A 12,804-nucleotide genomic window follows, 5' to 3' on the forward strand; every position below is an offset into this window, starting at 1 on the left:
TTTTTATTATTAAAAAAAATGATAATGCTTTCAGTTCTTAGCTATTTTGCAGTGACTTTGGTATCATATGAATCAATTTAAACTGTATTATGTTTTGAATTGAAGGTCACACCAAGCATGTGAGTTTTATGGTTACACATAAAAAAAAAAAAAAATGACCCCAGCCTATAGTGATGCAAACTGCCAACACGGGCTTGTGCAAAAGTATTACTATCCCTGCTTTATCAGAAGCTTTATCAGAAGGAGTGTATTGCATTTTATATTAATCCATTTCCTGGCTAGATATCCTCCACAAGTGTGTAAAATCACTCTTACCCACAGGATGTAAAGTTGTGCAATGCCTGTTTTCTAAAGACATTGAATCCTGTGATATAAAGCCTAAAGGTTCCCTTCATCAGCTGTATGTGAATTTATGCACAGCACTGAATGGAAATGCAAACTTTTGGGCTCAAACTCTTAATGGACTCTAGTGATTTTGAGTGCTCTCGAGTACGAAAGCACCCATGCCGCCACAGGGCTTACCGCAGTGGGAGGTTAACGAAGCATGCATGTTCCCGTACTTGGGTGTTGTGATGAATGGATACATACACAACAAATCTAATATTCGAGCAGCTCCTCGCAATCCGTCAGTAGGAAATATCGGCGGCAGCTGCTGACATGGGGATTAATGTCGCATTTGCCCTGATTAATTGTCAAGTGTGGCGAGATCGATCGGGAAAGGTTGGTGCTGAAAACGAGCCGATAGCAACGTAGCAGAAATGCCGTCTGATGGAGTAATCTATAAACATAAACATACATTGTGTATACATGTACATTGTATGTGCTTTTCATCTACCTGACGTATACCAAATTACTAAAATTTGTACCAAATTTGTACCATGATTACTCTTGTGTTCAGAACTTGTTGACTGTGATTGTACCAGATATGTCTTTTTTTTTAAGGTATTTCCCCCAGTGGGTAACAGTAATTTTTTCTTTTATTTCAAAGACAACTGAATGACAATAGTTATTTCATGTTACAATATAGAAAGGTAGCCTTCCTTCAACTTTGCAGTAAATCTGAGTATGATTGGAAGGGAATATAGGGAAGCACTTTGTGATAGTTTGATAATGTAGGTATACTGGCCAGTTATGTCAATAATTACATGGATGGAAGGATATTTTACATAAATGGCAAACTATTACTATTTAACATATAAAGAGGGAACATTGATTTGATTTTGTATGCTGTGAAGACATCCCATCATTTTCTTTAGATAGATTATGACAAAAGAAGAAAGTATAAGAAATTGCATATTGCCAAGTCTTTAGCTAAAACCAACTTCAGGGATCTCAAAATAGCTGCCAGCATCAAGCGGCCTTGATTGTTGCATGCATAAAACACATGTTTACATTTTGTCCATGAAAAAGATGATGAAATCATGAGTGAAATATCAAATTTCAAAAGGGAAAAATCACAATTTGTTGAAGATATGCATGTAGAAAAACATTATCTATGGTGCACTTCCACGAAACTGCACAACATTTAGTATCAACATTTCATGCACTGAACAAAAGAGGGCTCTTTCACCAGTGGCACCATGGTCATGTTACCAGAGACGAATGTTTGTAGATGGTCATAAATCGCAGCACAAGTTGACTTAAGGACACAATACAAGTTCAAGTGGACGCGATTGTCTTCTCACATTTGTTTGTTTTTATCATTTGCTTACACCTATGCTAATCTGATTGCTTTGTCAAGTTGTTTTGCTGAAATTGAACTCTTTACATGCCAGCCATATTGCTGCTCTACGGGATCTGTATATGGTCCAGTGAAGGATTGTGGTTTTGGTCCTGTATTTTAGGTACTGTACATTGTAAATGATAAAGAATTGTGAAACAGTTTTGTAAATGTGTGTTTGTTTGTTTTTTCATGAATACTGTACAGTGAATTGAATGTGCTGCTGTGAAGTATGATGAAATCCAAAGTCCAGTGTACAACCAGGCACTGGGATAAGAGTCTTGGATGACCCCATCGCAATGATCACACTGATGGTGTAGCAAATCAACTGACATTGGACAGACATTTTGATGATATTTTTGCAAGCGTGCTATCTCATAAAAAAACCAGCAGTGTTGGCTCTAACCATGGAGGTACAAAGAAAGACCTCCATGCTCTAACTATCATACAATTGTAGTGCAGGCTATGGCTGGACGTGGCCATATTCAAACTTTGGACATGAGGTGTGCTTTAGAACACATTAGCATTCCAGTACCACCTTTTTAAAAGTATAGCAGCCTACTGAATCCTCGCCACTCTTGGATTGTGGTACACCGTATGACAAAAAGATCAAGATGGTGTCTACCGAAAAGGTGTATTTTATGCAGATCAGGGGCCCGTTTCTTAAACTTGTTATCAGTGACAAGTGCCACATTTCTATGACAAATTTTCTCTCAGCCAATCAGATGCAAGGATTTCAGTAGCTTGTCACAGCAACCGAACAAGTGGAGAAATTTTACAGTTGGTTGGGGCTAGATTCTTGTTACTTTATAGGTGCCTTGATGGGGGGACTACAGTTGATTTACTGTCTTTTGACAAAGGTTGCATACCACAAGATGGAAGATGAAAGGAATGAAAGAGAGTTAGCCCGAAGGTGCTCATTATCATCTTGGGATGGCGCCTGACGCAGGGAAGTGAACAGATAGTGTGTAATGGTAGGAAGCTTTTACATGCAAGGCTGTCTATAGGGCAAGGGGGTGGGTGGATGGGGGAGGGGTTAAAAGAGGACATCATTGTTATGGTAGAATATATGACCTGCATTTGACATTTTGCTGTTCAGTGCAAATGATTTGACCTCAGCAACAGTGATAAACAACCCATTATCCAGTTGAATGTGCTCACTCTATAAAGGTGTATTTTGTGAACTGTTAAATTGAGTAGCATTCCAATATGCTTTTCAAGGAAAATACAAATTGATCTTAGCTGTAATTTAAGCTTTTGGCATACATTGTAGTCTCTTAAAAATACATTTCACTCTTTATTCTGTCTTACACTTTTAGTTGAAAAAACAAAGAAACTTATTTTTTAAATAGTGTAGTCTACATGCAGACTGTCAATGTATGTGGAGTGCTTTAGTGAATTATCCATTTGACATACTCAAACATTTACATAAGGTTAAACTTCTTCCCCTCTAATACTTTTTTGGTGATGCGAGGATGAAATATGAAATGAAATGGAGTCACATTTATGTACAAGACCAACTGATATTACATTTTATCACATTTTAAAAAATCTTTATTACAAAATCTTTTATGAAATAAGTGGTTGATGTAGAACTGCTACAGGCTAAGAACAATGGTTAGGTATTTGCAGATGTTATTGATGCCTTATGGTGCGTTTACACCAAGCACGGTACTACAGGCAACAGGCCGGGTGTTTGCTTTGGTACGCCAAAAGGAACCATGTCTGGTTCTGTTAAAAAAGAATCAGTAATTTGGTACAAAATCACCCAAAATGTTATTTTTATGTCAAAATCAAGAGCAACAAAATCAACAGTAGAAGATTAATTTTGTAAGAAAATTATTAGCGGGGAAGTGATATTGTAACAGAACCAGATACTGTAAAAGTGGAAATTTTCGCGGTGTTGAAATTTTCGCGCATTTTGCGCAACCTGAAACTAGCGCGAAAATGACAGCACGCGAATATTTTTGCTTGCCGTATGTTCCAGTAGTTGATGTCTTGATTGCGCGTAATTAAAAACACTCAAAACTCTTCTTACCCTGCCGAGCGTGAAAAATTAGTCGCGCGAAAATAACCACTTTTACATTATGGTTCCTTTTGGCGCACCGTAGCAAAAACCCCGCTCCGTGACCCACGCCGGATTTGGTGTAAATGCAGCTTAACTCAGTTCTCTGAAAGTTTCACTTGAAGACCAAGCCAACATTCCTGAGTCAGACAACTTGTCAACGCCTGTCCATGAGTTGACAGCGATGTTGACTCAAGAGTCGCTGGTTGCTTCGTATTGTGATGCATTGGATGGCACTGCAGTTGAAAGGCCATAGAAATCTCTGTATTGTTGATCTCTAAATGCAACCACCGTCCATTGGCAATGAGGAAGGTTTTCCTTTTCAAAAGACTCAGTACTAACGAGTTCTATTGTGAATTGAGAAAAATATTATTGCATGAGAGCAAAGACCTTGGAACATGTGGAGACCCTCCATATACACATTTTGTGTTGGCAGGTATACAAAATATCCGTTCATTCATACAAACTGTACATGTACATGTTAGCCAGAATCAGATACAAGTGTGCGCTGTGTACATACAGCTGTAGATATTTTTGTCAGCACATACCTGGAGATGAAGCTTGTAAACTGTGTTTGGGGATGTAGTGTAAATGATAACCTTTCAAATAGGCCTACATTATAGGTCACCAAACTACAGGTCAGCATGCACTGATGTTTTCAAGCATGCTATCAGTAAAATGTTTGCAAGATAAAGAGTGAATGCAATAGATGTACTCCTGTACATTGTAGATGTCACTCTATGAATTTCACATGAGATAGCTTACAACTGTACGTTGTACAGTGTATGTCTTGTGAATGTCTCCAGCATGTAGTTTATGAGTACTTATTCTATTTTGATTTTTTGAGAATGGAAATAAAGTTGCATTATCGTTCCTTCCATATTATTTCTATTGAAAAGAAATGACCCTTTATCTGCAGATGTACAATTGTACATACTGTAAAACAAAGAATGTTCACGTGCACTTTAATTTTGCGAATTTCCCGAGAGCCAAGATTTGTGAAATTAAAAAGCGCACATAGGTTATTGTCTACACTGTATGCATTGAATGCCATTGGCAATTTGCAAAAATTTCATGCGGGGGAAAAGGCCGTCGGCTCCAATTCGCGAAAATTTCATGCCGCAAAAATATCTTGTTTTACAGTACTCTCTGATTTTCTATATAATTATCATTCTTTCAATCTGTAATTTTGTGTATCTCTCTGTTTTTGTCCACCCAGCTGAACAATGAGTGGGTGCCCGTTCTCACCAGTCTGTGATAAGGAGAATCAAGCCAGCCTCCAGGGTGATCCGTTCACATCACCTTCCAGCCAGCCTCATTCCATTCTCAAGCCCTTGAACATCATCAACATTCTCACCCCAGCACCCGTCAATAAGAGTTTGAAGGTAGGATAAACAACTCTTAAAGCCACTCCCAACCATCTTTTGACTCAATACGTTAGATTTCATAGCACTCTCCCGTCTTTGAATCTCTTATTAAAGTACCTCCGGGCTTTATAGTCCCAGTCTTTGCTTGAATCTTATTCTTCCCACACACTTCTCTGGTCTTGCAAATCATTGTTGTGTAACAGCTACTTTACCTTTAGTTCCATGATTTATCACATGTTAACTCTTCAGTCGTCATGTCAACTTTTTCACCGTGAACTAAATAGAAACGAAGCATTTGTTATCACAAACAACAATTTCAGTACTTCCTGTGTTTGATACATACATTTTGTACTCACTCAGCTTTGCTTTCTCTCAATTCAACAGAGTCAACTCACAAGGCCAATCATATGATTCACTAGCTACAGTTTTGTTCCCTTGAATGTATACTCTCTTTATATTGCTATTCTTTTTTTCCTCAAAGATATATTGCCTGTTCTTTCTCCATTGGTCCGTCACCTTCGTGTTGTGAGTCTCTATCTTGCTTGGTTGTCGTGTTATAGCGTAGACAGCGTTGCTAGCACCCGCTACTCCTATGTCCGTAATGGGTGACACAAACTCTCACATGAGCGACTTGTCATCCGACGGCAGTATTTCCTCATCGTCCCAGCAGTACTCTAGGAGTTTCACCCCCGTGCAGCGGCTGCCCTACACCACTGAAGTCAGTATTGATTTCAATCACTTGAGCAGCTCCACACAGGCACGGGACGGCATAGCTCGCAAGCCTGCCCAGAGATCAAATTCTATGCCTGCCATTCGCAGTGAAAGCCAGCGGCCTCGTGCACACACCAGCACTGGTGGTGTAGACAGGGACTCGGTGATGCGCTCATCCTCCCCGCTGGGCAACCCCAACGGCTCCAGGACTCTTGACCAGTGTAATCGGGGGGAAAGCGCCCGAAAGTCGGCCACGCGCGAGCGGGGACACCACCGCGGCAGCTCACGGCGCAGGTTGATGAGTGCGAATCCGGACCTGGACATGGGGAGCGCGCAGTCGGACAACCCCAGCGTGGGGGACAGCAGTGGCAACACCAGTGCCATCATGACTCCCGTGCGGGACTTTGCTCCGGGACCAAATGTTGGGCAGCTTCCCGTGGCAGACCAGAATGCCGCGGCAGATGAGATAGGGACAGTGGATTTGGATCCAGGCATATCAGACGACGAACTAATGGCGCGTTTGAGGCAGCAAGATGTGAAGAAAGTCTTGGAAGCTCTCGGGGTACCGGACGACTCCATAGCGGATGACTATAAGGATGTATCATCAGGAAGCGACTCTCTCTTCACCGATGCAGAACTCAGCCATCTGGACAACGACAACGAGCTTCGGTCCATTGAGGACGAACTAGGGGCCGAACTGGACGATGACATCCGCAATGAGGACACATTACCCTTAGACAATATCCCGCCATGCTCAGGGACCAACTTGGTCAACGGGCTTGACAATGACTTCTCAGAAGGCGTATCACCCGCCCCACGGGAGACTCTGCGGTCGCCCAGCCACAGTTCGAGCGACTCGGCCGTTGGCATGACATCGGAGAGCCTGGTCAGTGCCTCGCCGCCCAGCGTCGACTCGCCTCTGGGGCAGGTAGTGTTGGTTGTGTGTGCATGGGACTGACTTTTCTTGCCGTGTGCCGTTCACTGAGCATGTGGTGGAGAGTCTTTGAACTTGCCAACTGACTGCATGGGTCCGTTCAGAGTCTCCTCTGTCCCTTTTCACCGAGCCAACCTTCCCCACCCCTTTACCTTGATGCCGATGGCTTCTTATCATCACGCACTGAAAAGAGAGAACGAACTAGCATGATACCCGGCGAAACATCTCTGTAGACCTGATCGTAGTGCAGCCACCATTTCAACGCCTGATTCTTTCTTGCATCGTTGTTACGTTTCACACCACATCATGTATGCCTCATATTGTGCATTTAACTCTCTTTTTTTTCTTTTTTTTTTCTTTTTTTGTAGTGAACGTTTATTATTCTAGCTCAGAGATTAACAAACTGTTGTTCATGTCACTTGAATTACTTAACCCCACTGAATGACTATCATTAACGTGTGTAGACATTGCTCTTTTACACTTACTACTAATTGGGTACTCTGTATTTTGTTTGTATTGTATTATAATGTTGTGTATACATGCAGTCGAGTTCACAGCATACCCAGATGCACAGAGAAGATATTCGGTAATTTCATCCATCACTTGAAATATTCCAGCAAACAGTCCACACAATTTTGCATTTTCAGTAATAAATAACATACAACAAGGCTGCACACTGGCACTGGTCCGACGGTCCCTGACCAGTAAAAATCACTGTCAGACTAGTCAGGTTTTTTTTTTTGTCAGGAATTTACAAGTAAAAAATGGAGTAAAACACTGCCTCTAAGAAATTTGTTTTTTCATCTTCAATGCTGCTTGTAACCAGCAATCAAATTCATTTATGTTTTCACAATCCTTTGTGAACAAGAAGAAGCATCTCTTGCACATGTTGGAAAAATGCCAGTTTGGCGGAAGTTTCCATGTTCTTAAAACAAAATATGATCGTAAACATTACTGGTTCACCTTCTTTATGTTTAAAAGCAATTGAATGATTTGATTTCTACATTCAGTACCAGCATTTTTCACATACACAACATCTGTTCATAACACCATTCTCCAATTACAAGGTAAATATAGCATAATCCTTGAGATTCAGATCATACTGAATTCTAAAAAGCTGCTTTTTTGTTTGTCTTTTGTTTGTCAACTGATAAAAATAAGGACTTCTGTTTCATAGTAAACCCTGCTGTGTATTGTGGCAGCAAGCTGGTAGGTTGCATCCAGTGAGTGGGGGCTAGGAGAAACACATCATATGTTTACGTTATTTGCTCTTCATACACGTATAGATTATTTCTCTGTCAGTACTGCTTCTGTAACATGGGCGATTGCCTGTCTCACAACTCCAGTCAGCTAGACGCGGTAAGAGCAACACCTCACATCATTATCTTACCTTGCTGTATTGCATGTTGCCACAACATATTAAATGATACACATGCCAGAGAGTCACCTTTTCGTTTTGTCACCATTATACCAAACTTTGACAGATCATTTTCATTTTGTATTTATCTATCTTCAAGTACAAAAGTAGATAGTCATCTTCATTCAGATAAGGTGCGATTTTACTCTCATCGATAGTAGTAATTTGATGTAGAGTTGTTTGAGTTATCACTTCAAAATACCTGTGCGTAATATGATTAGAGATTATGGAACATTATATTTTAAGATGGAATGCATCTTGGATTGAGATGCACAAAATTCTGGCCATAAGTTATCAAACTTTAGATGAAGCTTACTCAGCAGTTTATGAGAAACTGATGTACTTCAGATTAAAAGCTTGAGACACTTTTCCGTTATTGACTGCAAAGTAAGGACAAACCTGTGCAATTCAGTTCTATTGGATCGGAATGACACAGGCTGTGATACAGCATGCGCAGTGCTGTAGACATTTTCATCTTCTCCTTTTGAAGTTCTAATAGTGTCGATGATACATCTTTTTTAAAGGCAGTGAACATGATTTCTTCTTTCAGAATTAAAATAATTCCCCTAAGGGGAAAAAAAATAAATATTTTGCTTCTGCTTTCTGCTTGTGATTAAGAAAAATTCTTCTCCATTTGTTTTCATTTATTTATTTGTTTTTTTTTACTATTCAGTCTTATTATGCTGCCATTTTTGTTAGAGAAATCACTTTTGTTGATGGTGCAGGTAACAAGGATGCCAAATTTTTGTTGTAGAATTATTATATATTCAACATGATAACAATAACTGTATCTGAGGCTACAGTGTGTGCCAGTAGGTTGGAATTTGCCCTTTTGATCTACATTAGACTGCCACATGGTACTGTAAAACGAGAGATGTTCGCGTGCATTTTAATTTCGCGAATTTTGCGAGCGCGAAGATTCGCGAAATTAAAATGCACGCGAAAGTTCTTTTCTACACTATATGCACTGAATACCAGTTCCAGTTCGCGAAAATTTCATGCCACTAAAAAGGCCGTTGGCTCCAATTCGCGAAAAATTCATGCCACGAATATATCATGTTTTACAGTACTTCATTTGTAGTACTTAAATTATAGTACGGTACTGTAAAACACGATATTTTCGCGGAATGAAATTTTCGTGAATTGGAGCTGACAGCCTTTTTCGCGGCATGAAATTTTTGCGAGTTGCTTTTAACATTCAGTGCGTATAGTGTAGACAAGAACTTTCACAACTTTGCATTTTATTTTCGCAAATCTTGGCTCTCACGAAATATGCAAAATTAAAATGCACGCGAACAATCCTAGTTTTACAGTATATACAAGAGTTACAAGGTACAGATTAATTGGTAAAATTTGTTTTCAATATATTTCTCTGCCAGAGGTGAAATATTGAAAACTTTATATATCAAAGTGCATAGTTTAAGTCAAAGTCAAGCATTCATTTAAATTTGTGTCATACAGCGTATGTTCTGTAGATTTTGAATGAAATACACTCAACTGACCTTCACAAATCATTGAACTGGTTGTCGAAGTGGTGATTGAACTTATTGCACTAGAACCAGTGCTCATTGTGGGAAAACATCAATGGAATACACAGAGCTACTACAATGCCATTGACGATTATCCAGAGTTTACATGTATGCATATATGCTACATGTACTTGTGTACATGTATACCCAATTGTATTGTCAGCTTGTAGCAGTGGTAAATAAAACACAAGTACTAGACATTAGACATTTTTTGCAGCCAAGCAACCGAAAGTTACGCTTCATCCTCTGCTAGTCTGAAAATAATTAACCACATTTCGGGGAAAGGTCTTGTCCAATAATCTACAAGCAGTAATGATAGTCACTGTAAGTGTTATACAAGATTATTTTGGGAGTCCAGCGGTTGCTTAATTTTGTTGGGGGAAGAATTTTTTTTTTTCAAAAAAAAAATGATCTAAATACCCTGCAACAAATGGCACTTTGGATTATTGGGGGCTCTTGTCTTGTGGACACTCTTCATTACACGTATGAAACTCTATCTGGAGGAAACGTAGTGTGGTGTCCAAGAAAGCACAGAGCACAGATATTGTACTGTATGTGTGCAATAAATAATTTATGAAATATTAATCTGCACATCAAATGAATGTACAACTATTGGCCTATAGAGTGCTTGGGAAACTTGTTAAATGCAACGAAGTCAATAGATGTCAAACTGTATTCAGGGAGTTTGTAACGTGTAGTGCCAGGGAATCCAGCACTTGTGCCGAGTGAGTTGTGCGTGCCGCGGCTTGACATTTCGCCATTATTTTGTCTCCACTGGAAGGATGATACATCCATGTATACATGTGTAGGTGTAGCACAAACAAGAACACACACACATACATACACACACACACACACACACACACACACACACATACACACACACATCTGTCTACCGCCCTCGGGGAGACAGACAGGCGTTTATTTGTCATGCCCGGAGGTCCAATTCAAGGGGAAGTTGGGGTGGGAGGGATGGGTAAGGTGGGGGCTGGGGGGGGGGGGGGGGGGGTGAGGGGGATGGGATAGTGAAGGACTCCCTGTCCAAAGCAATCTATCGCCTTGTCAAGAACTGTTTGACAGCTGGGATACACACACACTATGAAGAGACAAGTCACCATCAAACTGTGTAGAATAGTGCCTCGATGTGTGTAACTTAGTTGATAAACTACGTACTGTATGTATGCATGCTGCAGCATCCAAATTTGTTTATCAGGATTTGTCTCACCAAAATATCTAACTGCGACATCAAAATTTTGACACAGATCAATGGTTTTTGACACATAAAATATCTACATTCTCATTATGAACATCGAATGTTGTCAACCTCATATACTAAAACTTTCAGCTTTCGTAGAGTATTGCGTTTATGCCCAAGATTACGCTCAGTTGCCCCGTGGGTAAAGATATCAATAAGTACCCTTGGCTCGAATGGAATATCTCATGGATGTCTACTCAGAATGAGCAGTTTTTGGCTGCCCAAATATAGGGTCATACATTTATACACGGTGCAATATTTTAGACATTGTTACGTTGTATCTATTGTATCTCTGTTTCATTTTAAAGCACAGAAGAGCAGCTGACGTAGATGTTAATTCTGTTTTGTTTTCTTTTGTCATTGCATTTATGATGTTTGTGTATGCTTCAATGTATAGAGAAGCTACTAACAAATCCTTAATAACTTCATTGATTCTCAGTTTGACAGGAAACATGCAAGCAATGCATTCTTCACCTGCATCATTTCTACCTGTAGCTCACCCTCATTACTCTTAATCAACTTTTGTTTAATGCATACTAATGAGTTGATTTTTCATTGCAGCATTAGGTTTTTCTACTAATCCCAGATTTCAAGCACTCACAGTTATTCAAGTTTATTAATGGTGATAATTCAGTGGATCCACAACTTGCCAGTGTCTTGCCAGCCACAAGCCACAAGAAACCAAATTATGTCCTTTTTGAGGTTGAATTATCTGGATGCAAACTATTTATAATCCACTAAATGTTTGGTCACAGAAATTCATTTTACCGTACATGTATATTCAGTCCATTAGTGAAGTCCATGATTGTAGTGCTCTCAGTAACCTGGCCACTAGTTTTGAGAAATTATTCCTGTTACCCACTTCTATTTTGTTTCTTTTAAAATTTTCAAATTGTTTTCTCATCTACACTTGTACATGTACGGTGTATACACGGTGTATTCTTTGATGTCACTTTTTGTGTTCTTATTGACCATACACTGTGATACTGACATGCGCAAAATGCAATGTACGACTACCATGGGTATTACATGCACCTCTTTACTGTATGGATTTTCATGATACACCTTGATATTACAAGTGTGTCAAAATGAAGCAGAGTACAGCCACTCCTGCTTGCAGTATGTAGACCCAAGTTGTGAATCCAACCAAATTTTACCACTTATGTACCTGTAGGTTGATGATGCAATAATGCAATGGTGCAATCTTATGTATGCAAATTGGCGAGTAAAAGTTTCTTAGGAGATTAGATAAGCAGAGTTGGAGGTTATTTCCCGCTTTCCTATTACTTCTTGCATTATGCATGATTTGCAAAATAAAAAGGAATGTATAAAACATTTCTTCCCATGACATTGAGCATAATATGAATGGGAAAGGACTTCATATTTTGATTGTGCAATCTGTGTTATTTTAGCCGATTGTATGATTTGTGCACAAAGTTTATCTCCATTGACAATATGACTCCGTTGTCCCTGTTTTCCTTTTGAAAAAGTTAAATATGTTCAATGAGCCAAGAAGCAGAACAACCCTGATCAGACTTTTCTGTCTGTGCACGAAGAGTTCGAAAGCAGCGCTTCATTTGACTTCCAAGCACGTTTTAAGTCGTCATATGGCAATTTACAATCTAATAGGCCTACTATTAGAAGTGTTCGCATTATCAATTGTTCTTACACAATGAAGTCTTTTTTATTTGCAAAAAAAAAAATGTGTAATTTCTACAATTTTATTCCATCATTCCATCAGGTGTTGATATCTTTTTAGGCTATGATTGAGATGCCATGCTGGAGAAACACATTGTATAAGTTGTA

At 39.4% G+C, this 12,804-nt stretch overlaps 1 protein-coding gene across 3 annotated transcripts in view; it reads left to right on the forward strand.

Annotated features, from left to right (window-relative positions):
• Nucleotides 1-12,804, forward strand: part of LOC139739851 (uncharacterized) — a 79,769-nt gene that overhangs the window by 21,421 nt on the left and 45,544 nt on the right. For 2 of the 3 annotated variants that reach the window (XM_071650449.1, XM_071650450.1), the window contains exon 2: nucleotides 5,005-5,170. In XM_071650449.1, coding sequence (XP_071506550.1) covers nucleotides 5,012-5,170 — 159 coding nt within the window. In that variant the 5' untranslated portion in view covers nucleotides 5,005-5,011. Of the gene's footprint in view, nucleotides 1-5,004; nucleotides 5,171-5,753; nucleotides 6,792-12,804 lie in introns of those variants that run through there. The other variant, XM_071650451.1, reaches the window with a different exon arrangement.

This window comes from Diadema antillarum, unplaced genomic scaffold (assembly GCF_040938485.1).
Source record: "Diadema antillarum isolate AM-2024a unplaced genomic scaffold, OU_Dant_1.0 seq00000821_RagTag, whole genome shotgun sequence".
Classification (NCBI taxonomy): Eukaryota; Metazoa; Echinodermata; class Echinoidea; order Diadematoida; family Diadematidae; genus Diadema; species Diadema antillarum.